The 25,653-nt window shown below is 41.2% G+C and overlaps 1 protein-coding gene across 3 annotated transcripts; it reads right to left on the minus strand.

Annotated features, from left to right (window-relative positions):
* Positions 1-1,458: 1,458 nt before the first annotated feature.
* On the minus strand, positions 1,459-25,125 carry cyld (cylindromatosis (turban tumor syndrome)). Of its 3 annotated transcripts, XM_070958768.1 has the most exons (17): positions 24,749-25,125; positions 22,731-23,273; positions 18,488-18,799; positions 16,224-16,329; positions 14,129-14,230; positions 13,471-13,587; positions 9,580-9,968; positions 8,505-8,670; positions 8,264-8,405; positions 7,513-7,635; positions 7,116-7,207; positions 6,781-6,847; positions 5,583-5,715; positions 3,538-3,646; positions 3,192-3,310; positions 2,580-2,796; positions 1,459-1,778 (listed from the first exon to the last, which is right to left on the minus strand). In XM_070958768.1, exons 2-17 carry the CDS (start codon positions 23,220-23,222, stop codon positions 1,594-1,596), a joined length of 2,871 nt encoding a protein of 956 aa, XP_070814869.1. In that variant the 5' UTR covers positions 23,223-23,273; positions 24,749-25,125; the 3' UTR covers positions 1,459-1,593. The 3 variants fall into 3 exon arrangements, with proteins under 3 accessions (XP_070814869.1, XP_070814878.1, XP_070814887.1); XM_070958777.1 differs by lacking the exon at positions 13,471-13,587 and having other exon boundaries at positions 24,749-25,106; XM_070958786.1 differs by lacking the exons at positions 13,471-13,587; positions 14,129-14,230 and having other exon boundaries at positions 24,749-25,106.
* Positions 25,126-25,653: the final 528 nt, after the last annotated feature.

Below are 25,653 nucleotides of genomic sequence, written 5' to 3' on the forward strand. Positions count from 1 at the left end.
TATATATATATGTGTTGCTCCAAGGTTACCAGCCTTGCGCCTCATTCATTACCCGTCCTTTTACTCTACACTGTTCAATGTATCACTATTAACATTCAGTAGTTGCTATAAGACAGCGTAAACTACAATAACGCACTTCAATATACAGGGAAAGAGGACATGGAGTAACCAAACCAGTATCTTCAACCCCATTTCATCTTCTTAAAAAAGGGCCGACATATGAGTTTGTAATAGGATTAGAATATAATAAATAATAGTATTTGATCATTGTTCTGTTATCTGATGTGTGGCTGCAAACATTGCATGTCTCACCGTCATGGAGGGCAGCCAAAGTCAATACTTGCCATGACGGGCAGAGAAAAGGCTTTGTAAACATAAAATATAATTTAGATTAGAACTTAAAAAACACTGCATGGGAAATTCTTCAGAACCTACTAACTACTTTCAAGAAAATGGCCAGACTTTTCCAGTATTTCACCTCATTGACCCTATGAATGCATGGAGTGCTCCACCAACCAGCTTTACAACAGGAGCCATTGTACAAGTCTCCCTTCATGCATTTATCTGGCATCTACTTTGCATTAGCAATGCAGAGCGTTCTTTACAGCTACAGAGGAGAAGCAAATTTGTATTCTGTAACACAAAACTCTGATGTCTCCCAACCAACAAATTAGCACTCACTGTGACTTCCAATGGGAGAGGAAAAAAAGAGCAAAGCCTAAATGTTTCCTGATAGGTCCACTTGGGGATAGAGCAAAAGTGCAGCATTGGTTGAGCAAGTATGTGGTAAAACATGAGACTTTAACAATGGCTACATCTGTTTCTGCAAAACATGTACTGTATAAGACATTTACACAGTGTGATGGGGAAATATGCAAACCGGTTCACAAAGAGCAGAGTATTCTGGTCTTAATGCAACTGCACAGTAGGTTGACATCTATACTTTTGATGTTACTACCTTGAGAAATCTATGCTACTAAGAGATTTTACACAAGATTTTAGAACAGTACACAGAGGTTGGATGAGGATTTGCGCACTGCGTTGCTTCCTTAATGTGGCGTTATGGAAAGCTCCCAACTTTTACAGTGATTAAGAATAGCAGGACTCCTCTTTTCTTAAGGTAAATGAGGTGGCCAAGGTCCTCCCACAAGCTCATCTTATTTTGTTGCACATGTTTTGTCAGCCGCAGCGACGTGAACATGCCCTCCGGCCCATCTCCCAACCTCCTGTCCTCCCCAAGCAGGGAGTGAACGTTCATAAGGCCTACCTTTGCTTCGTCATCTACCACCAACGCTCAGCTGTGAGACACAGGGAAGCTACATAAGACTACATGAAGAACACGACACTTCAACTAATGCACAGTGCAAATAGGCTTCTCCCCCTCTCCTCCATCTCTCCAGCCTCCAGAGATGGGCAGGCATTAAGGGGAGGCGGGGTGGAGAGGGTTAACTCCGGACGACACCCCTGCTGGCAGGCAGCCTTTCTTCTTTTAGTTTATTTTTCATTTTTGGTCTTTCTGGGAATCTCCTGCCCTAGGGGAGGGGGAGGCGGCGTGGCTGAGGGGTGGAGGGGTTGGGGGTCAGGGAGAGGATTCTACTTGTACAGGCTCATGGTTGGACTCTGGTACATGCACATGTAGGCATCGCACAGCAGGCGTCGGGCCTGGCCCTGGATGCTCTTGGGATCCAGGGCGTGCAGCTCCTCTGGAGTCATTTTCAGGTAAGCCTCCACCTCCGGACAGGGGGACACCTGGGGAATGTTGAAACCATTCTGCCCTCCTGCAACAACACATGCACGGTTATTAGAAGATGATCATTTGTAAGAGCAAAACCCGTGTCAGGTCATACTCACAACGTTTGGAATACTACATGCCTTAATTCAAGCATCAGGTCAAATGAAACAGTGTCCCAGAAGTTGCCAAAGGCACATAAGAACGTTTTTAAAATACTTTTAAGTCAAATGTCTTCTTCCCAGCACTCATTATGTTGTTTTATATGACTTAAATGATAATGCACTTAAATGTTTGGACCAAAATAAAATAAAACACAAATTAGAGGTAAACCTATTTGTCAGATTGTCAATTAGCTGATCACCAAGCATGAAAGAGAAACTATTGTGATGGCTGACTGAATTTTATAAAACTTTTTTTTTTGACATTTCACAAACAATTCATTGGCTTATTGCAAAAGATCATCAGAAAGTTAATTTATGATGAAAACAATGTACAGTTGCAGCCCTAATAGCAGTTTTGCCAAGGTCAGATTAAAGCTACATTTCCAGCAGTACTTGATCTGATAGGAAGAATAAATAGTCGCACTGTATCTCAAAGTGTTCGAATGCAAAACAATAACTTTGGTTTAAAATTTACACAGTCATTTAGAGCACATGAATGTGGTTAATTGGTGTATTCTTCTCTGGATTTCTGAGGCCTCTTAATACCATCTGTGTCACTGAGCCCTGTGAATTCTTTCAGCAGTGTTACGGAGACACTTTTCTGTACGCCCTGTACTTCACACATTCATTTCAAGGATCAGTTTGATGTCATAACAAATGAAGCATCCAAAGGCCATGACACGTACCATCACGGTCAGCCATGCTGTCGAAGAAGAGCCAGCCAGAATCCGCGCTGCCGTACTTGACAAAGGCCACGTAGTGACTGGTTTCGATGCACAGCACGGCAAACAGCTCCATCCTCTGGCGGGGAAAACTGCCCTGCCGCCCCGTGCCTTCTTGCAACTCCTTGGGGACAGACAGCTTGCCATGCCGATGGGTTTTCCTCCTCGGGTGGAGGTGAACCTAAATCAGTACAAGCAGGTACACACCATCACACAGACTGTTTGTTAGTGTGGCCTCCTAAGGATACATGAAATATGCAGAATATGTTTTATATAACATACAGATTACAGCTCACAGAAAAAAGCTCTGCAGCACATTTGAGGATTTATACTGCCAGGTGGGCAATTCACACATAAAACCAACAATATTTCAGTAAATGCACGGAGTATTGGTGAGAAATGAACAGCCCATTTGTGACAGTCTGCTGCAGAAGCCACTCTGCGGCAACATAACTTCAGCACTGGCACAGTATGATTCCTTTGGATTTGGCGCCACCAAATGGTCAATCCTGACCCACATGTTACAACTTCTGTTTTGTTTTAACTGTTGCTGCAATAACGCCCTCCGTTGCTTACCTGTGTATTGCACTTTTCACAGAACTGTTTAATCTTGCCAGCAGTGATATCCCCATCCTCATAACAGTCTCGACACTCGTAGAGCGCCAGGCCTCCGCAGATTCGACATTCCCTTGGAGCTAGATAATAAAACATATGCCTTTGTTCTGGTTGACACACTGCACAGAAGTGTAGTTCTTGGAAAAGTTAAGAAACAGTTTGAAAGCAAGAAAAAAAAGGACTCCTTCATCTCAGCTGAGCAGCAGTGACAACTCAGTGGGATTTCATTACCGAATGCCACACAGCTCTGAATCGCCATTGATCACATCAGACCTACACACGGGAAAGAATATTAGCTATGACTCACTGTCTTCAAGAAGGTCTGTGATGTCTAACTCTAGTGAGGGGAAAATCTTGTTGAACATTTTGAAGTCCTTGCCAAAGCGGGGCATCTGGATGATAAGGCAGGAGGGAGCCTGGAGGGTCAGGAAAAAGAGAAAGAGAAAACTTGTGTAGTCATCAACAAAGCAGCACGGACACATCAGCAAAGCTGAGCGCACACAGGAACTGAAACCTGTGGCCAGACAGCAGCAAGAACAGTCTACACAATGTGCTCAATATCCGACAAAAGGAAAAAGGAAAAAATTAAAAGAAAAAAGTCTTTGAAAGGTTGTTATTTTCCATCGGGTTACTAAATGGAAAAAAATGAGGATATAAAATTCAAAATATAAAGCGGAAGCTGCATCATGCTCAAGATATGTTCCCCTTGTTTGAATAATGTGTCTGACAGGACATGGACAAGAATTGTCACTACATCAAGCGAGGTCCACACCAAGAATGCTAACTATAACATTAGCTTTAAATATACTGTTTTCAAAATGACTCCAGTGGATGGTGGAGTCCAACCCACAACAATAACATCAACAGCAATATCACTGATATCACTTTCAGATTGACTTGATAAACGACAGAAACACTGACAGCCAATCAGAAATCATCTGAATTCACATGTTCAACATGGCAGATGACACTGGAGAGAGTCACTAAGGTTCAAAAACACACAGCCCTGTTTGATGAAACAGTCTTTGCAAACACACAATCAGGAAGAGAGACGTCTGGAACGCAATCTGTCTAAGTGTCGGAATCAGGAAGTGTTTCATTATTAACAGAGATGAGGAGACAAGGCTATTGTGATATTCAACTTATTAAATGCTTATATAACGTATTATTAGGCAGCAAACTACACATAAAAAAATTTATTTTACTACCAATCGGTCTTTGGTGATGATGGTCTCTGAAGTTCATTTTTTCCTGACTGATACCCTTTCTGATAATCACTAGGATACCGTCAAATTGTTGTTGACTAACACATAAGTATGAAAAAAGTTTGTCTTCAGAAGACAACAACTCTCGTCACAGAGTGTTGGGTTCTCCTCATTCTTCTCGTCTTTTAAGAGTTTCGTACACCGATATCTTCCAGTTTTCTTCTTGTTTCTTTGCATCTGTACAGCAAAAACAGGTCATCGAAATCCATTTTCCTGAGCTGCTGACACAGCTGGAGCGTGCAGGATGTGCTTGGTGCCACTGTTTATAGAGCATTATTGTTCACCAGCATGGATGTTCAAATTGTTCATTCTTGTAATTGTTATAGTTAATGTTCTTGGTGTGGACGACCCTTTAGACCACTGCGTGGGCCATAACATTGCATATGAAATCTTTATTTCTTAATTTCTAAAAAGCATTTTGTTCTCCTCTCCAACACTGAAACAACCCAGAGAAGATGGGTTTACTTTCATTAACTTTCACTTAGAAAAGGAACAATAAGTAATACATGGATGTACACTCACAGAAATTCTAAACGTTCCAATTACCAGCAATAAACACAGGAGGGAGCCGTTCTTACAGAATGTGACAGCATAGACGCCAACAGTCACACAAGATTGTTTTCACATAAGTTAAGGGCTGCACAATTTATTTATATCTGGTCTGAAAAGTCCCAAAAAGTCCCATCCAGAAGTGAAGAGCACATTGCATGCTTTGCTGATGTTTTCTGAATTTGATTCTACCTAGTGATTTCACACTCCTCCTCCTGAGGTTTGTTATTTGCTTTAGTTGGATAAAAAGGTTAAACTTTGAATGGTAATTAATACCCAAAGCTACAAAGCAGCCTGTCACTGTAACCTGAATATGAGATTTAAGAATGAAATGATGTTAATACCTATCTGACATCTTACTGTATAAGATATTTTCATTTCTTTCCAACATTAGGAGAATATTAGGTACAAAAATGCAACTGTTTCACTATGATGTCATTTTTGTAATTAAAAAATACAGTGAAATTAAACCACATCAATCTTTTGACTTAACTCAAACTGATATGTTTTAAAAAACTGGAAACAAAATGAAATTCACCTCTGCAAACTTGAGGTCACTGTTGATGAAGGACCACTCCAGGAGCTGCTGGATGGTGGGAACTCCAACCTTGTCCTTCTTGTCCATGAAGATCTGGTAGAAGTAACAGTCCTGGACCTTCTGACCTGCTGATCTGGAAAACAACAACAAAGTTTGTTTACGTTTTAAGTTTAATTCATATCCTCCGTCCTCACAAGAAAAAGGTAACAACTGTAACCTGAGAAGTTTTTAAAAGCACTTTCTGTAGTGTTTAGCTTAAAGCTAAAGCTACCAACGAGTACCTGAGCACTAATTCATCAACCAACCAACCCTGAACTGTACACAGAAATCACTGAACTACTATATAATAATAATACTATTTTTCAAAAAGTATATTTTGAAAAAAACATCTTGAGAAATTTTCTTAACTCTCAACACTTTATTATGAAATGTGTATAAATAACAACCATAAATAGCTTACTACAACAACTGGGAATTTGTATTGTTCCTTTCAAAGCAGTTCATTCAATAGGAGGTTTAATTTGACATTCAGCAGCTTGAGATATGACAAACACATTTTCTGAAAGATCTGTATCCTGATAAACTGTAAAGACAGATTTAACACTGCTAAATATTTATTTCTAAGACAACAATATGTTTCAGATTAGGCCTGTTGTACAAAATGACACGCTACAAATCCTGGAAGTCTGTCACCACTTGGCTTTGGTGTGAAAGGGTGAACCCTCACTATAGATTTACTATGGAAATACTACCACATAACCCTACAATACTGCTAATCCAAACTTCAAAGATCCTTAATCATGACGACAAAGGGAGTTTTCATAACGGGACCAAAAGACTCCTACATTTAAACCACCTTGCCCACACTGCCTGTCATTCATTCTCCAGCGTAAGTGCTGCAGCAGAAGTGAAACTTAACGTTGGCTGTGTAAATCTACATATTGCAGACTAAGACAAGCTGTAGTATAACTCTGCGGTTTAAAAGTCATGTATTTGAAACTAGATTTGCAGCGTCCGGTAAGTACCAGCAGTCAGAGATGTTGGTTACTCCACGTCATACACATGGTTTTTGTGTGAAAAGTAACTATATCAGTGAACTATTTCAGCCATTTCAAAACAGTTTAACAAATTAAGCAATGAAAATAATTTTGCATAAGTCTCTGGGCACTAGATGTAGCCAAAGATAACTGACCCTTACCTTAGCTTGAGCAACGGGTCCACCCTCAGTATGTGATGGAACAGGATATTGAGGAACTCTTCAGGATCTGCAGTACAAGATGTGCTCAAATGAGACATGATGTAACATTGCTGTGGAAATGCTGCCAACCAATGAAGACACTGTAAAAGCTGTTAAGTCCATAGTACGAATGTTTCTAAAAGTTTCTATTCAATGACAATCAAAAAAAAATCCTGATTCTCACAGGGGTCCTGGACTAGAAAACAACAGCACTACAAGGAAGCTGAAAAGATCATCATGACACAGGAAAAATTGGTGAAGGACCAATAAACAAATTTTCAGTTTCATTCCTTTACCTTTTTCTTCGGAGGTAAATCCCGAGGCGGCTTCTACTTTCTCCAGGATCCTCCTTAGCTTCATCACTTTAGTGGCACAAACATACCCATGTCTGCAGGACAGAGAACGAGCGGCTTAGAAGCTAGCTAAACAGCCACATCTGGTTCAGTGACATTACTCTTAGTGTTACATTCAGGGTTTGATGAAGTAAATAATGCAACCAATAATCCAGATTCAAAACTCATGGGTTTGTATTGTTTCATCTGAATTTGAGGTGTTATTTAAAAGTCCTACAGGAACTAATCAAGAACAGATTTTAGAGTAGCTTTTAGCATCTAGTAAAAAAAAACCCTACACTGTGAGCAGAGGCAACAAACCTGCAACAGAGTATGTGTGGAATAACACACTCAGACTTACATGCGCAGGGGGTTGACTATCTCTGTGCGTAGCAGCTCTTGTGTCTCTCTGTAATACTCCACATCAGTCTTTGAGCGTGGTCTCAGCAGAACTGTGTCCAGTACAGAGCTGAAGGAGAACAGACTGCAGAGCAAAACACACAAGCAAGGAATTACAATTAACAATAATGTACCTGCTAAATGATAAATGATGATGATGATCTCTGGCTGATATTTACATTAGAGTAAAAAACAGATGGCAATCAACTATGTCAATGCTGTAAACTTTCATGTGATGGATATAATGCTGTTTGTATTTGTAATATTTGTATTTATGGCATGGTTAATTACAAATGCTTAGCCTCAATTTCCCAATTTTCCTCAATTTTTTAATTATTTCTGGGATTGTTCAAATCTAAAGTAAAAATGCCGCAACTCCAAACAAGTAATACTCAAAGCAAGGGATCTTATGTCGCTTTCCGAAGCAGTTTGGGCTGACTGCTTTGTTCAATGGCCCTTTGGCAGTGTTGGCAGAAACAGAAACAGATCCACTATCCACCAGCCCGCTCACAGCAGGAATACACCCTCCAGTTACAGCCAGTGGGCAAAGTCAAAACAGTTTAACAAGCTTCTGCCTTCTAGCAAACACAACACTGCCAGCTGAGGAAGCACCATAGAGTCAATCAATATGACTGAAGTACAGAGACGTTAATATGAAACAGAATAAACTGCAGCTGATAAAGTATTTACTGTTAGGCTAAAAGAGTACTGACCAGAAGAGGGTAGAATCCAGGTAGCAGGAGTTGTAGTGGCCCTGGATGCCTTTCTTTTTTCCCACCATGACATCCAGACCATCATTCTCTGTGCGGGGAGGCGTGTTCTCGTGTACTACCTCACTTAGGTAACCTCCGAATGCTGCATAAACACACATAGCACAAGTGTAAACACTAAGATTTGGGGGAGGATTGCTAATTTGGTGGCATTAATCATCATCAGTTCCTCTCACTGACTCACCAATGGAGTTGCACCGCTCTATGGGGTTGGAGGAGTGATGCAGGGACGGGAAGCGGGAGTCAGGCCGGCAGCACTTGAGCTTCACAAACAGGGCTTTTTTGGGTGGACAGGTGAAATACCGCGTGCCTTTGAAGGTGCCGTCAGTGCAACCAGGGCACTCTTCCTCCTGGAAGAGGAGGTGAAGATCCCATCATCCAATTACTGTCATGTGCTGCATGTGTGTTCAGTAAAAAGCTTTTACTGTATTTACTCTGCCCTTTTCCAAACGTCTTTGGTTCTACTTTAGGACCACTTGATCAGATATTTCATAACTCACGTTTCAACCAATAATCAGTCAGCGGTGATATGAGTGAGTCGAACATATGCACACAAACTATCAAAGGAAAAATATCAATGTGCCATTGTGTCTAAAGGAATAGTTTTGAGAAACATGCTGTCACTATGAGGCTGCAATCAGTAGACAATCCAGGACCATTTCTTGGCTGGGCACAGTGGCTCACTGTCATTTTTACACTTCAATTAGACGATCAAAATAGACTGAAGGAATGATTAATCAAAGAAGACTTGGCTGCTATGTTTTGTGGTCATCAGACAATCAGGGTTAGTGGCAACAGCAGTTATAAACAGGACACATTTAGCTGCAAAAGGTTTAATACTATAAAATGCATAACTTGGTGGAGGCTCGGGTGGTGGGTGTTGCGTGTCAAATTGCAATGTACTGCAATCATCAGCCAGTGAATAGCACCCAACAACAGCAGTGGTTACTCACAGAAATGCCTTTAACTGAACAACATACAAATTAAAGCTGGGGTCATGACCGACCTGGTGATGATCAGCTGATCTGGGTGGCAGTAATCACTTCATGATTAAGGGCTCCATAAATGTGTGCATACAAGCTGTCAGTATGTATTTAATAGCAAAAAAAATCACTCAAGAAAAAAATGTTTTTAACAGACCATCTTCTGGTGTATGATCACATAATCTGTCCCACCAAATTATCCAGTTTATAGGACTCCCACTTCCTGGTACTGAAGTCTAAATCTAACTTCGGGTTTACATCATCGTGTGGTCTCACCAGCTCCAGCCCAGCCAAAGGCTCCAGCAGGCCAGGAGGGAGACCCACCCAGCGGATGACACCACACAGAGGGGGGTTCTCCTTCACCTCCACCAGAGAGCCCACCTCCAGACCTGGCTGTCCTCGGGGCGGCGTCGGAGGCCGCGGTGAGGGAGGGGCAGCGGGTGACAGGGGCTCGGGCTGCTCTCCCATCACCGACTGGACAGAAAGGGAGAGAGGCCCATGACTCATGCTGTCAGTGGGCCCAGTCTTCCGGTTCAGGCTGAAGGGCAGAGAGTGGAACTTGTTGTCACTGGACAACGAGGCAGAGGGCGGGGCCCTGGTGGGCGGGGAGGACTGGTTGAAGTCAGGAGGCGTGTCAGTAAGTGACTTGGCGGGGTCCTCCCCAACTGCAGGAGAGAAACCAGAAACCAAAACTGAACACATCACATGATATAAATCGTCTTTAAAGACTAGCATAACACCATGCTGAATGTCCCGGCCTTACTGACCTCTTACGGTTGAAAATCGGTTGCAATGTGAGAACTTCAACCACTGGAGGCCAACAAAAACAAGATGTTCAGATGGTGGCATTTAGATGTAAAGAAGTACTATATTGGCATTTCTACACAAACAATCTCAGTATATCAGGGCATTTTCACACACGGGCCAACAGTGTTTAGTCAACACGAGGATGCGCTCTCCTTGCCGATGCAGTTTTTGTACACTGCTCAAATGGAACATTCTGGCTGTGATTTGGTGACAGGACATCTTCCCCTGAGGAGCTGCTGCCATTACAAGTGAAAGAAATATTGCTGAGGTGTAAAAACACCCAGACGACTACAAGCAGGACTACTGGATACCCATGTTGGAGAGACTCTGCACTGAGAAGAAAATACAGGGTCTACTGTAGAGTGTATGGTATTGAAAAGGTTGATCCATAGCTATGGGAGATTCTTGTGTGTAAAAACTGTTGATGATGAACTTCCTTAATTCCTGCAGGAACAAGCCAACATCTGGACTCAAATACCTGCATTACGGACTGTGAAAATGCCCTGAGCTGAGACGTAATGCCTGCAGAAGTCTTTCCCCACCTGACGGTGTTCTGGAAAACGCTTTACTGCGCGCTTTGAGCTGACACACCCGAATTACTATGAGCACTTCCTTCAATTTACATGCAGTACCAGAAGTCAGAAATGCCACACTCAGGAATCAGTCTTCTTTGATGGACTGGAGAATTGTGGGATGTCACTGGGATTCAATTCTGGCTCTGCTCTAAAAATAACAACTTTTTGACCAGGTTGTTCATTTCTGTGCAAGTTTTTGAAGCCTGGAAAAACCTAAAAGCAGGTGACAAAAACTTTAACAATGAAACCGTAACAATGAAACCAGATTTCTGTCAGAGAAGTGAGACTTCTCTGTTGAAATTCATGTGTGAAATTCTGGACATAATATGAAGCCTGTTATTTACAGTCCAGTGGCTGTCGTCAACAGATTTTACTGTCACCCAGGACAGATGCTATACGGCAATCTCATCAACATTACGTAATCTGGAATTTTGGCTCAAGAAAGTCATCACAACATGTATTGTCTTGGTGAGTAGCGTCTGATTTTGTAAACCACTGTCATCACCACAATTTCTCTGAATTCTGTTGTAAAATCACAACTACTCACTGACCTATCTGACACACAACATGAATTCTTCAATGGAGCGTCATAAGCCTGAGAGTTTGGAGTATAGCCCGGCAACCTCTATGTGACAGAAATGAAAGCACCATAACCACAAAGAAAAAAAGCCCGAAGTGTGGAAAGTGGCCCCTGAGGAAGATGAAAATGATTACACATTCACAGGATGAGTAAGCAGCTGTGAAAACAGCACGTCAGCCATTTATGACTGACCTCTCCTAATTTCTGCATTAGCACTGAAATAGCAAAGCAGGCACTCCAACATCCTGTTTTGCCTTGGCAGCTAGCAAGACCACAATCATTTCACAGCTCTAATTTTGATGATGAGTAGTGACTTCACAGCTTGCACATGCTAGTGTTTGCCATGATACTAAGGTACATAGCCTCCTGTGAATCTTGGGATTTTTTGGTTGATTTGTGATGTCTCCAGGTTTGATGAAAATTCATAGCTAAGCACTTATTTGTGATCAGAGCGTGAATGTCACCACAAACAGAATGATGAGTTCATAACCAGAATGCTGTGTACATGTAAAATACACTCAGTGATAATCTGACTCATCCTCTTGACTACAGGGGAGATTATCATTTGATTTTTAGGAAGCTCTTCACAACTGGCGTGTTGTTGATGACATGAGGAATGTAATTTTCCTCTCATGAAGAAAAAAAAATCAATGAAAGGTCTGTCCTGAAAACAGAAATTCAGAAACAATGACACAATGCGCTGAGTGAATCAGTCCAGAGATGAGAAATAAAGGGTTTTACTAATGCTTTGGCCTGCAAACAATATCATGCAGAAATTTGAATCTTTTAACTGCGTCTGCAGCCAAAATAAGACAACAGCCAGTTAAGGAGTCATTTGCAGCATGGAGCATTATTAAAAGCCTTTGGGGACCATCAATTACTCCATGCAGGTGGAATATCACACTGAAATGTTGATGAAGGACAAGACTAGTGAGAAAGGTCTTTATAGCAAGCTACTGCAACAAACCACTGATCGTTGTTCTTCTGAAAACCATGTTTGAGGCATACATTTACCAAAGGCAAGTTATAACAGCTGATTGAGATGAGTTGTCCTCCTAATACAGAATCAAGGGGGGCTTTTTTTAATAGACTACAGTAATTAATGTGCATAACCTACACATACATACAGTTATTATATCTGTATGGAACTCTGTATTTCCCACTAAAAAGGTGAAATCATGACTTAAGGTTTCCTACAGTTTGTTATACAAATACTTTACAAATGTTACTCCACACCAGAGATGAGTATTGATATGTAATGCCCCACTTCTTGTTTTTATCCTCTATCTTTTTATTTTGTATCACACACCTTGAGAAGCAAACAGCCAAGGCACACAAATCTCCAACTTTGTGTACACTAGGATCTTAATGTCAAGAGTTGATGCTGAAGACGCCCGGCAAGACTATAAAATATGCAAAAATCTTTAATGGGAGCAAATCAGTCAATAATATCCCCTTTTCTTCTGCATACATCTAAAATGCACCTCTTCTCTAACCTACTGGAAAACTATTTCTGTCCACGGATCAGATCAGCTGTGTTGGTGGTTATTGAGCCAGCATGGTGAAGACAGCTGACTGCCACTGCTTCAGCACCACAGCTCTGTTTAGTTGCTGCTGAAATTATATTAAGAAGCTAACTGGCTAATTCAGCTACTGGACAAATAGTGCAGATCCCATGATGAGACATTAAGAAACAGAAAATTATGAGAAACTGAGCCTCAGGCTTATACTTTTTACAATATTACAAATATAATAAATTATTAATAGAAATGATAAACTGAATACATTTACCAGTATTATTACCAGAAACTCTCCTCATTGTGACTTTGCATTTATAAGAAACCTTAAGTCATTTTAGTAAAAATAATTCAAAAGGTAATTAATCATTAAGGAAAGGATTACGGGCCACCTGTTTTGGGGGGGAGAAAAAGGTTCCCATACATGACTTTACCAATTGCTAAAACGAGCTAAGCTGTATTGTATGCTACTTTTGAAGGACACTTGTACTGAGAGCAACCCACAGTAGTAGAGAGCAAATATCTGTTTGTACAGCAGGAGTAGAACCCCTGATCCTGCCAATGTCAATAAGTTCAAATGATACAGCACCTATAATAGTGCCATCGTGAAACAGATTAGTATGTAGTTTGTTGTAAACAGGAGCTTGCCGGTAAGATGGTTCACATCGCATGAGTACCCATGTTTTACCTTCATCAATGTACCATGTGCTTTTGGATTTGGACTGGGCTGGGGGATCAACAGAGCTGCCATTTAAAGTATAGTAAAATTCAGACTTGCTTCTACTGCCACACTGGTGACCTAATCCTGTAAATAACACAAGTACATGAAAAACACACAGAGATAAGCAAAATGTGTACGTGTGCGTGTGTGCTTGTGCATGTGTCTGAGCAGAACAAGTGAGAAATAGAAGCATACAATATAGCAGAAAAAGATCAATTAATCAGCAACTGTTGTCAGTTTTCTCCATGAAAGAAAGAGAAAAGAAAAAGAAATCGCCTCTCATATGTTGTGTAAAATGGAGTTAAGCATGCTCTCCATTATTATCTTTTTAAAGAGACTTTCCACCAAAAGCGTTTGTTGCTTTGCTTGCCTACAATACTACAAGTGTGACGGAGCTGTTCCATTTTAAGAGCTATCCAAAACAAAGAACAGACTTGTTCTATTGAGACAAGGGGATCCCTCAAAGGGATCGCCACAATTTTGTGAAACCAACATCAGGATGAAAAAGTTTGATCGCTTTTATATTTTTTGAATCACAACCAGACAATTTTGATGGAATGCCCCTTTAACAATTATCATCACACCAAGCTGTGGGGACGTTAGGTGTGTATCACAGCAGCAGTACCTTTGCTCTTTGGTTTGCTTTGGCCAGAGGACGACTTGTCACTGCTGGTGCCTCTGGGGGCAAAACTGTGCTTTTGCAGCCTTTGGTCCTGCATGGAATATTCTGCACAGCCCACAAATACATCCACATTAGAGGTACAACCCACCGTCAGCTTATCTAACTGCAGCTTGATAAAAACAGGTTTAAATATCCAACGAGAAGTCTCAAAAGTCTATTTAAAAGACTTTCCTTCCTTTGCTATAGGAAACATAATTTGAATGTACGACACTCTAGCTAATGTAGCTTCCATGTTGAACAGTGTTGTGCCTCAGCCAGTGGAGTAATATTCTGGCCTCCAATGTTTAGCCAATGACAATAGATTGTGTGTTGCTTAAGGAAGCTTCCAGGGTAAATACATTGTTTTTAACTGCACATTAATCTTAACTTTTACCACAAGTGTTTTCGCCTCACAGTTTGCAAACACACTCCTAACTGTCTAGTACCACAAGCATTACAAATTAGGAACCAATGGATTACTTGTTTTTAGGGCTGGGCCGATAGCGATATGTCTCGCAATAGACACGTCATCAATATCAATATAAAATGCGTTCGATAAAGCATTCGATAATTTTTTTTTCTTCATCGGAAGAAGTTGCGAAGCGAGGTTGGTTGCATGAACAAAGGCACTCGCTCTCAGGTAACTGAGCAACGTAGGGAGTAATCGCTAATCAGTGTTTGTTTGTTGCTCCGCGAGGAGTGAGATGAGAAATAGAAAGTGAGCGCTGCAGCGAGCGAAGAAATCGTCGATAAAACAGGGAAAGTCAGCTCGCCAGTATGGAGTTTTTTGGATTTTATAAGTCGGACCGTAGTCAGACCAATGTGGTCTGTAACTTATGCAAGACTGTCGTCCCCACCAAGGCCGGTAACACCACAAACTTATTTAACCACCTTAGCCGCGCTCACTCTTTGGAGCGCAGCCATATTCGCCAACGTCCGCCAACCGCAGCACCACCGCACAAGCAGCAGACCACCATGCAGAGGTATCTGCTTCAGTGCCTGATAACAAATCATCTAAAAGGTACGAAGACGTAACGGAGGCAGCGGCATATCATATAGCTAAAGACATGCTTCACTGAGCACTGAGGAGAAGCCAGGTTATAAACATCTCTTACACGTACTTTTTTTCTTAAACACACTCGCAATAAAAATATAATTGAATAGTTCATTTATGTTTAGAGTAAGAAGAGTGACTAAAGTTGTTCATATGTCTAGGCTGGTTTTATAGTTCAGTCAATCTTACTGTGCTGTCTATCATGTTTGTTTGTTTGTTTGTATGTTACAGATGTCAAGTCCACCTCAGTTTCTGCTATGTTTCCAAAACACTGCACATATTTGAAAACATTTTATTCACCAGAAGGTGAATCAGCTTGTGAACTTTCTGCACTAAACCTGCAGAAAAAAAGTTCTCAGGTTTCTCTGTTTACATTTTTACACTTTTTTTACATTTATTATTTGAGTGTTTTCCATGGTTGTGTTGACATTTCCTTTCTGCCTTGATAGCTGAGGGGATTATAATCAGAGGAAGGTTAAATTTAAAATAAAAATGTTTAAATTGAATGTATTTTTCTCCTGGTCCTTATTTTAAATAGGTCATAACAATATCAATAATTATCGATATCGACCAATAAAAAACACTTATATCGCAATAGAGTTTTCAGCCATATCGCCCAGCCCTACTTGTTTTGTTTGGGGATTTAAAGTAGCTCTAGTGACAGCGTGCACTCCATGTAGCCTGTCTAGAGTGTGCAAAAGGAAGGGTTTCACAACCAAGAGACGCATTTGCAAAATTAAGAATCTCATCTTCACAATTTCCTAGATGCCAGTCAGAATAGAAGAGGCAGCAGCACACATAAACAAATCAATATGCCAATGTGGAGAACAAAGAGCCTGAGTATCTCACTTGACTTTCAAAAACAAGTGAGCCATGTACACAAAAGGCACTCTGTTCCCGCTGCAAGAAAAACACAAACTCAAAACGCTCGGAAGGAGCTCAGAACTGGTCCAACAGAGGGACAGCTGAATGTTTTCGGAAAACACAAATAAGTGGGTGACTCACCTGGCATTACGTCACAGATGGGGACGAGGCGAGTGTGCTCCAAACTGGCAAAATTACACAGCAACTTCCCATCAAACACGCCGTCCCAGTCCCCTATAGGATTGTCCTGAAAGAGTTGGAGACATGAGAACCATATAAGCTTCCCAGCTGTTCTTCATCTCTGAAAAACTGATCAAGCTGGTGCCACACGTGCTTCTTCCCCTAGTATCTTCTTGGTGATTAATGAGCTCTGTTGTCTTATTGCTTAAAATGATGCTTAAGCTTGATCCTCTGTATTGTGTGTCCCTTGTATCCTCATCTTCTCCACATAAACAACAGATCTTCCACCTCAAATCCTTCCACCTGAGGGCTCTACTTTCTCTGCAAGCACAGCCACACCATTCTTCTTCTTTAGTTTGGCATCCAGGATTGTGCTCCAGCGGGATAATCAAAGATAAGCGTGAGGCCAGGGCCACTCGCTGGAGAAGGCTGGGCGAGGCTGGACGCAGAGTGAGGCAGAGCAGTGGGCTCTCCTCAGCTGCCTGCTGGCCCCTTGCCACGCTGTTGGGTCATACAGCACCAAGTCTTTACCTCACTCCCCGCGTGACTGCCTTGCCTTTGTGTGGGTGGCTCAGATGCACTGAGTGGGCTGCTGCTGCTGCTGCTGCTGTTGGTGGTGCTGCTGCTAACGATCAGCAGGCAAATGCCTCAGATATGTGTTTCAATCTCTCTATGACTACAATACAACTCCCGCCTGACAACAGTAGTCATAGATACCAGCTACTGGCAACAAGACATGTTCCCATAACATACAGAGGAGCGGTTGTAAAAAAAGAAAAAGAAAAACACTGGAAAGTCATGACAGAGAGCCTGAGACGTTAACTCTGATAATGTGACTCTGTAACTTTCTGCACGTTGCCACCCTCTACTGAGGCAAGAGCGAGCGCAATTGAAATCATCGTGGCAGAGCATCCTTAGTCATGACTGACACATCATCTCACTTCATTATAAACAGCTGTCAAGATGAATATAAATGTCACGCTGAGCAGGTAACAACATTTTGAAAAACTGATGAAAGTAAACACTAGCAAAGCAATAGAAGATGTGGATTTTACATGAATGAAAGGTTGGTTTCATAAGTTTACTGCCACAGAGCCCCCCCCCACCCTGACTGGGCTGGCTTGTATCACACACTGAAACACCACTTACACACTCTGGAGGCCATATTGGAAAAGCTCTGTTTTAGTCAGGGCGGAGGGCTGAACAACCGAAACAGACTTAACGTGGATGTACTCTAAGTTCAAAGACAATAACTGCGCCAGTTGGGAGCATGAACATGAGATAAATGTATGATATTCAAATGGCTCAAACTAGAAGTTACATAGTTTAAATTTAATGAGCAAAATTTTCATTTAATGAAAGAAGTGGCCCCTAATGAACTGTATTCAAAGGAAAAGTTCACCATTTTAAGAAAATCTCAAATTTTCAATCAGTTCTTTCTTGCTTCCTGTAAAGCTCACTGATTGTTTGTTAAATCAGTGTGAAAACGTCAAACCGCTTTTTAAAAAATGTTTATGTGCCATAATTTTTTTCTTGGCCTATCAAGCATGGAAGACTTCAGGAAATTATTGAGTCCCACCAGGAAAGAGCCTGACACATAACCACCATAAAATTGCAATTTGATGTTTATACACTCCTGGTTTTTGTACAGCTTACGCAAACAATGTGTTAATTAGTGAGCTTTGGAAAAGTTGGTTTGCAGATTTTGTTACTTTTGGACTGAGAAAGGGCTATCTGTTTATCCCTGTTTCCTGTTAATCATCTGCTTGCTGTAGCTTCATATTTAGCATGCAGACATGAAAGTGGTATCAGTCTTCTCGTCTATCTCTCAGCAGGAAAGTAAATAAGTGCATTTCCCAAAATGTTGAACTTCTCCTTTGAGGGAGGCAAGTCATATTGTCAGGGAGAAAAATGTCTTCGATCTTACTTTTCCTTGAACTGACCAACAGAAGCTGAAGTCCAAAATTGTGTACTTTTGTCTATTTTTTTTTTTTTTAAGAATTAACTTGATTGCTTGAGGATTTTTTAAACAGAAAAAGCACAGAGTCTTCACATTTGACTGACTCGATGCAGCAAATATTGAATATTTTCTTGATCAAAGACAATTTTCTGTCAATTGAACTAACCCACTCCAATCATTTCAGCACTATCTTGGGCATCACGATTTACTATCTGTTCCTGCACCCGTCTACATAAACTACATATTGAGAGAGAACCTTACTTACCATGTCAACTCCAACATAGTAGCCCAGACTCTCGTTGCCCGGCAGCAGGTCACAAAAAATGATGGTGCCTCTCTCTGGTCCGTCCCTGGTTTGCACCAGGACCCTGGAGTTGATCTCCAGTCGAGGGAAATCCTGGTCCTCTTCCACCAGACTGACATGGTCCACCTCCAGCTCACCCAAGGGTTCATCATCATCATCCTCCCAGAGTTCAAGCTTGTCCAGGGCCACAAAAACACCACACTCGTCCTCACAGCGGAAAAGCTGGCGGCCCTGGTAGGAGCCCTCTGTGAAGCCCTGGCCACGGCCCTCCTCCTAGGAAACAGAAGTAAAAGAAAGATGATGAAATGACACGGAACAGGAGCAAGAGGGATGAGCAATCTATTGTAATAACAAATAGGGCAGGAAGAGAGGCTGCTTGCTCAGCATTTGTCAGTGAAGGAAAGTTAATATCACAGAGCTGTGAGAGCGTATGATCGATTACTGCAGCAGGAATATGACTTGACTTACTGCGATGACAAACACATTCAAGTCTAGTCCAGATACTAGATGCTCCTCACAAACCAAACTGTAATGTACAGTGCTTTGTTTTTCAAATGCAGGCTTTGGATATGAAAAAGTTCTCAAGCATTATTTGGGAAGGGGCATAAAATCTGGATTTTATCTGAAGCATACATGCAAACTTTGAGGCGTTTATATTGAGCTACAGTCTGAATGCTTGAGCTCCATCAGCCCACTCACACAAAATACAGCTGGACAAGAATAAAAACAACATTGTGCTGCAATAAGCAATCCTTTGTATTTTGTTAGTTACTGCGCTGTACACACAGTACAGAATGCCTGGCATGACATCAAATAATCAGATTTTGTGTTGAGATTAAAAGACTAGTTAACACAAAAGCTTAAATGTTGTCATCATCTGCTCGCCCTCATGTCAGTGAAAACACTGCAGCTTTGTTTTAGCCTTCTCTAAAACACCATCTAAAGCCAGCCTCTATCTTTAAAGCTTAAGAAAGGGCAGAAATTGACTATAAACTTTAAATATAACTCAAGAAATTCAAAGCCAAACAAACAATCTGAAAGTCCAACATGTACTTCCTTTAATCCTACGTTTTCCACAAATCACAGTGTCCAGTACATGTGGTGCACAAGACCTGACCTTCTCATGGCAAATGTCACACACATGAATGCTTAGCTTGCCATTCTGGCTTGGCAGTTCTACTTTGTGCATCATACAAACAGCTCTAAAAAGTCACCAAAACTGCTCTACAATAGACAGCAAAAACTTTGATTTGTTGCTGGGTCCATTTTCTTTCCGAACATGCCAAGCGAGTTGTATTTACAACTTTCCAACACCAAACAAGTGCAAGTTGAAAAGCACACGAGAAACCAGTAAGACACTTCGATCAGTGTGGAGACGGAGTCTGGATGAATAAATCTGGTGGTTATTTTTTCCTTTCCATTACGTACAGTATGTAGGTACTGAAATGCATTGAGCTTAAAAAGGCACACTCACACTCCAGCAAATGAATTGTGTTGTTTACAGAATCACATACTTCTTTCAGTATTATTTATTTTTGAACAAGAGTACATTAAATACATTACAATTGCCACGATCATGCTGGACTATGGGTTTGTTACTTGAGCAGAATCACCTGGTTTCAAAATGCTTTCAAGAAGAAGTTCCTTCAGCAGCTTCTTTTATTTTGGGTAATACTGAAAGGAACATGCACAAGTTGCAAAGACACAAACATAACCTGCAGGGCTTAAAGCAAGGAATATTTGCACGCCTGAAACATTTATGAGGCAATGGTGCACGGATTGCAGCTGCAGCCACAGGCTCTAATCCACGGATCAGGCAGGTCATAAATTAAGATTCTGATGAATAGCGGATGGAATGTAGGTGGCTGAAAAAACATCAGAGGAAAATATCAATACATTATCTGCAGCAATGTCCTCAGAGCAGAAACGATGCGTGCGTATCCCCGTTAAGAGGAACACTTTGCGTTTCCGCACAAGGCACAGTGGTGTAACTCCATAGATTAAGCTATTTAAATTTCCCAACAAGCCAACAGGACTGGTCAGGATAATATTAATTGATGCTCTGTGTTCTTCAGCACATCCAAAAGGTCCCACACACAGTCCTGACAAATCCTCGCCATTAGAGCTGTCAGAGAAATGTATTTCTAAAGCTAAAAGTTTAATTTTGTTTCCTCTAGAGACTTTTCTGTGTCCTGACAAGTTTTTAACTACAATGTTTAGTTTTGCTGCTGCTGTGACAATACTCTGCGCATGGAGATGTTTAACATTACTGAAAGCAGCCTTTCTAATCATTAAAATACATCATTAAATCTCAGACATCAATACAACACACCATAAAGAAATCGCCTGGAAAGCTTGTGCTGCTCAAGATGGTATTAAAGGCAATACAGGCAACAGGGACTGGTAGAGGTGGAGTCAAATGTCCATGTGAGTGTGGATCTCTGAATCAGACCAAATAATTCATTTGGGTGGATGAAAGGTGGATGATATGCGTACATGGAGATTCGGATGACATAAGAGCAGATCCGCCCATCATTAGCCCGGGGGTTAGGAGAAAGAATGAAGGGTTGCAGGGTTCACAAAATGAAGATATTAACTGAAAATGAAAATGCTCATTTAAAATGCTAAAAGCATAGCCGAGCAAGATGTAGGCTACAAGACTGATGGATGACAGCAGTGGCGCATATTGCAACCAGTTTCCAAAAGACATGGACACCAAATCTAATCGTTTCTAAATGTGAATCCTCATGTTAAACTGAAGCAAAGCACAACTTTTAAAGCCATTAAGAATGTCCAAAGAAATGTCTTTCAACTTTTCAGCACTCATTCCTCCACTGGTGTCCAAAGATGCAGCATGATAAGCCCACTGTTGAAAAAAGATTGTCAAAGTAGTCCAAAAGACCACACCAGTGATATGAAAACAAAATGAATAGGCTATTCACTGTGGTGCTTCTTCAAAGTGGTGTGGTCACGTCCATTACTGAGCTGACACATTGCTGAGCCACAGTGTAAGCAAACCTTTTCATCAATAAAGTAGAGCTACTTTAATTATACATATACACATACATACATACTGTAGACATACAGCCATATTCCTGCTATGACTATTTTCAAATCTAAAACGACCCCATTCCAGATTTCAGGAGTCATGCCAAAAAGTGATCGTCCACCAAAAACCGAATGCAGCCTGTTTTAAAGCTATTTAAAGTGGTAAAAAAAAAGATTGGATCTAGCAGGTAAAATAATGTAGGACAAATAGTGCACAGTCAAAAGGATAATTGCAAAAGTGATAATTTCATTATTTTATATATAACTCATCTGTAAATCATGTTAAATACAGTCTAGTTTCCAAATACAGGCCTAATGCAGATTATACATATTCAACACATATAAACATTTGAAACAATGTATAAAGTTGTCTATAATCACTTAAGTCTCGTGCCTGATTACACTATGAACTGCAAAAGACTTCTCTGGCCACAACTGAGATTATTTGGTCACAAGAAACATTAAACTTTCGTAAAGACATACTTGCTATTACCACGGACAGAAAGTTGTGTGTGTATATTTGTGCGTTAGGATTGTCTGATCCAGATGAAAACAGCTGTGAACTGGCAGACGATCACTTTGTGGCAGTGCACGAGAATTTTGAGTTATGAATCTGACTGAATGAGATTGCACTGAATTGAGATTGTAACACTATGTGATCACATTAAATGATTGCCTGGAATCTACACTAATGTGATTGGCTGAAAAGGAAGGACACATCTGACTGGCTACAGATAATTCCCTGTTGGAAAACATGCATTTGCGAGTGGAGCCACATCAGGGGAGTCTAAACAAACCCACACACAAATGCAGTGAGGTTCATGCATGACAAGCAGTTTGTAAATGAAGGCTCAGCAGTTTGTCTATAAATGTAACGTCAAAATATGCTTTGGATGAAAATTGCAAAGACGCTTTTGTGTTTGTGGATTTATGCTATATCTATTTAAAACAACTGTTTGTGTCTTCATCAGAAATACATTAGTGAAGCTTCTTTTTTATGAGGATTTGCTTTTTTCATCTATATACAATATTCTTATGTTCACTGAAAAATGGTTTTGTGGAGAGAGTCATTTATGATATATTTTACATTTGTGAATATTTCTGTGTGCATGCATTAATATCGAGAAAAAGAAACAAAAGGCACTTGAGTTCTCACCAGCAGTTCCACTCCAAACCAGATTCCAGAGAGGGCTCGATCAGGCAGCAGCGAGCCCTTGAAGCGGACCACACCAGGCAGCGGATCATCCCCTGAGCGCAGCTGGACACGCACCTTTGAACCACAGTCAATGTCGCGGACGCGCTCTAGCCGTGACTTGTTGCAGAGCAAAGCATATCGCTCCTCACAGTTGGTAATGGGGAACAGCAGCTCAGCCAGCTTCTCATCTAGCTCTAGCACATCCCGCTCATCCAGGCTCAGCACCACGTTGGTCTGGTCCAAGATGCGGAGACTTTTCTTGCCCTTGCATGGGGGCAGTGTTCGCCCCAGGCTGTTGCGCTCCTGGCAGGCCTGACCAAGACTGCCACGGGGGATCCTCAGGGTCTTCTGGGGAGGCTTCTCCACCGTACACTCCTTTATGACCATGTAGAAGCGCCAGTCTTCCCTGAAGCCCCCACTGGGCTTCTCCTGGCTCCACAGGGCAGAGCTCATGGCTGCATGCTAGGCAGGAGGTCCAACATCAAGGCAAGCTTGACCTCTGGTCTGTAGGAACATGTAACAAATGACCACCTTTAAAAGACTTACTGGAGAAAAGAAGATACGTACAGTCCAATTGAAATTTTAAGTGAATGCTGGCTGGTATAGTGAATTGTCATGAATCTCCACAGCATGTTTTCAATTAGTTGGGCGGCAAAACAACAGTAAATGCTTACTAATATACCCCACAGGGCAAAGGACATGTATGTCCTCATATGCAACATCTGTGTGTTTTTTTTAGACAGCTGAAGCACTCTGTGGTTTGAAAAAGTGTGTGCACACCACAACAGGTTAAACAGAAGTAAAAGTGCAACACTGGATTACACAAAGCACTGGGCAAGTTGTATATATAGGATTAATGAAAGTGTTACAGTTCACAAATTGTATTTCAGTTTGTACCACTACAGTATCTCATTCCTGAGCACAGACTGAAACCAAGTAACTACCCCAATGTGCTTCTTTTATCTCAAAGCAGACTTCTGCATTAACAAGTGAAGATAGTTATATTATTCAGTTGTAAATGAATGGATGGCTGATGGTGAGCCACACCAATATTAGGAACTTCTGACCATGATCAAACATTTGGTAAATTAGTCTTCATTGCATTCAGGTGAAGGGATGTATTTTCTGAATGGCAATGGCTGCTGATCCCCACGTAAAGATACACTCAAATAGATTCCAATCGGCAAAGTAACTTTACGCCTTCATTCGCTGATTACTCATCTTTAACTAACAGATCTCTGACCCACTTTGCTTGTTGTGGTTTGTTGTGAGATGTGTAATAGCTCACGATGGCCTGGGCTGTGGATTCTGCTGGCCAGTCGTCCCTGCGCAGAAGCCCCTGTTTTTAGCAGCAGCTCTTGTGAATTACTCATATCTACTGATTTGAATATGCTAAAAAAAGACTTAATCTAACCCCCAGGGCAAGGCTCAGATACCAGACAACTGGATTTCCCCTGATGACACCTCAGATGTGATGATCAACCACCCGACACAGACAAGAGCACATTCACGCTACATCCGTCGTTTACTTCAAGCATGATACATTCAACATTAACTTGATTATTAGATTAGAAAAGCTGTAACATCAACAGCGTAACAGCTTATCGACATTAAGACAACATTGTTAAAGCTAAAGCCATACACGGCTAAGAAACAGCACAGGTACAACACTGAAAGTAATTTCAAAACTGACATGGGCTAGCGCTGACCTCATCTGACATGTATTTGACGTTAGAGTGTCCTCTGAGGTGACGAGCACGGAGTTGATTACAGTTTTGTTTATTCTTGTGTCATAGCCACTGACTGCAGTATCGGGAACCGTTTTCATGAGCATTATCCCTGACAACCAGAGCAGCAGTGTGTCATCACCAGGCAAAAGCTGTCAGGCCCTTTTAAGAGAGGGAAGTAGCTAGCGTACCGTCAGCTAAAATGCACCAAGCACTCATTTACGTTTACTACTAACGACACGGACACCTTACCTTTGATACGCGTCAGCTCAGTTAGAGGTTACAGATGGCTGTCATTTCACATGTCCATCTCAAGTAGACACAGGCCTCTGAAAACAAGCTATATTCCTCCCGTGATAACCTCTGATTAGCTAAATGGCTAGCTAATGCTAGCGGTCTAACAAGCTAAGTATCACGCTTAAGTTAGCCCAGCGAGCTGCTCGACAGCAAGCAGGCTGGCAGAGGACTGCCACCCTCTACAGTATGCTATCAGCATTTAGATAAAACTGTTCTCCATGGGAAATACGTGAAACAACACAGTGAATGGCTACAGCTTTAGATATATTATTTACAGGAGACGACCTCACGAAACTTAATGTATGACTTGATTGCACTCCCTGAGAGGCATTGGTCCTTCGCTTAGTTCTCAAGCGCTGATTGGCTGCTTGTAACCAAGAGCCATTCTGTGGGGTTTTCCCATGAATGGCAGAACACATAGTTAGGTTGAAGTGTAGGTTTCAGTGCAGACGATGCTGTCTGGTGAACTACAGACAATGGTGGAGGGAGTACGATACAATACGAAAGTATACAAAAAAGGAGTAAAAAAAAAAAGAAAGAAAAAAAGAATAGATCAGGTGAGCACTACAGAAAATGACCAAACTAAAACTAGATTAACTAGATAAATATTAAGTAGAACTAAATTATTTTCAGCAATACCTATTTAGAATCAAAAGTAAAAGATACTCAATAAGTATGCCTTAAGAGTGCTGTATATTATATAATGTTACACATCGTATTATCGGATTGTTATTAATTTAATGACGCGTTCGTAGTATATATGAAGCATTTTAATGTTGCAGCTGGTTGAGACAGAGCTATTTACCACTGCTTTATATATTGTGAGCAGATATATATATATCATATATATATATATATCA

The sequence above is a fragment of the Chaetodon trifascialis genome, chromosome 1 (assembly GCF_039877785.1).
Source record: "Chaetodon trifascialis isolate fChaTrf1 chromosome 1, fChaTrf1.hap1, whole genome shotgun sequence".
Taxonomy (NCBI): Eukaryota; Metazoa; Chordata; class Actinopteri; order Chaetodontiformes; family Chaetodontidae; genus Chaetodon; species Chaetodon trifascialis.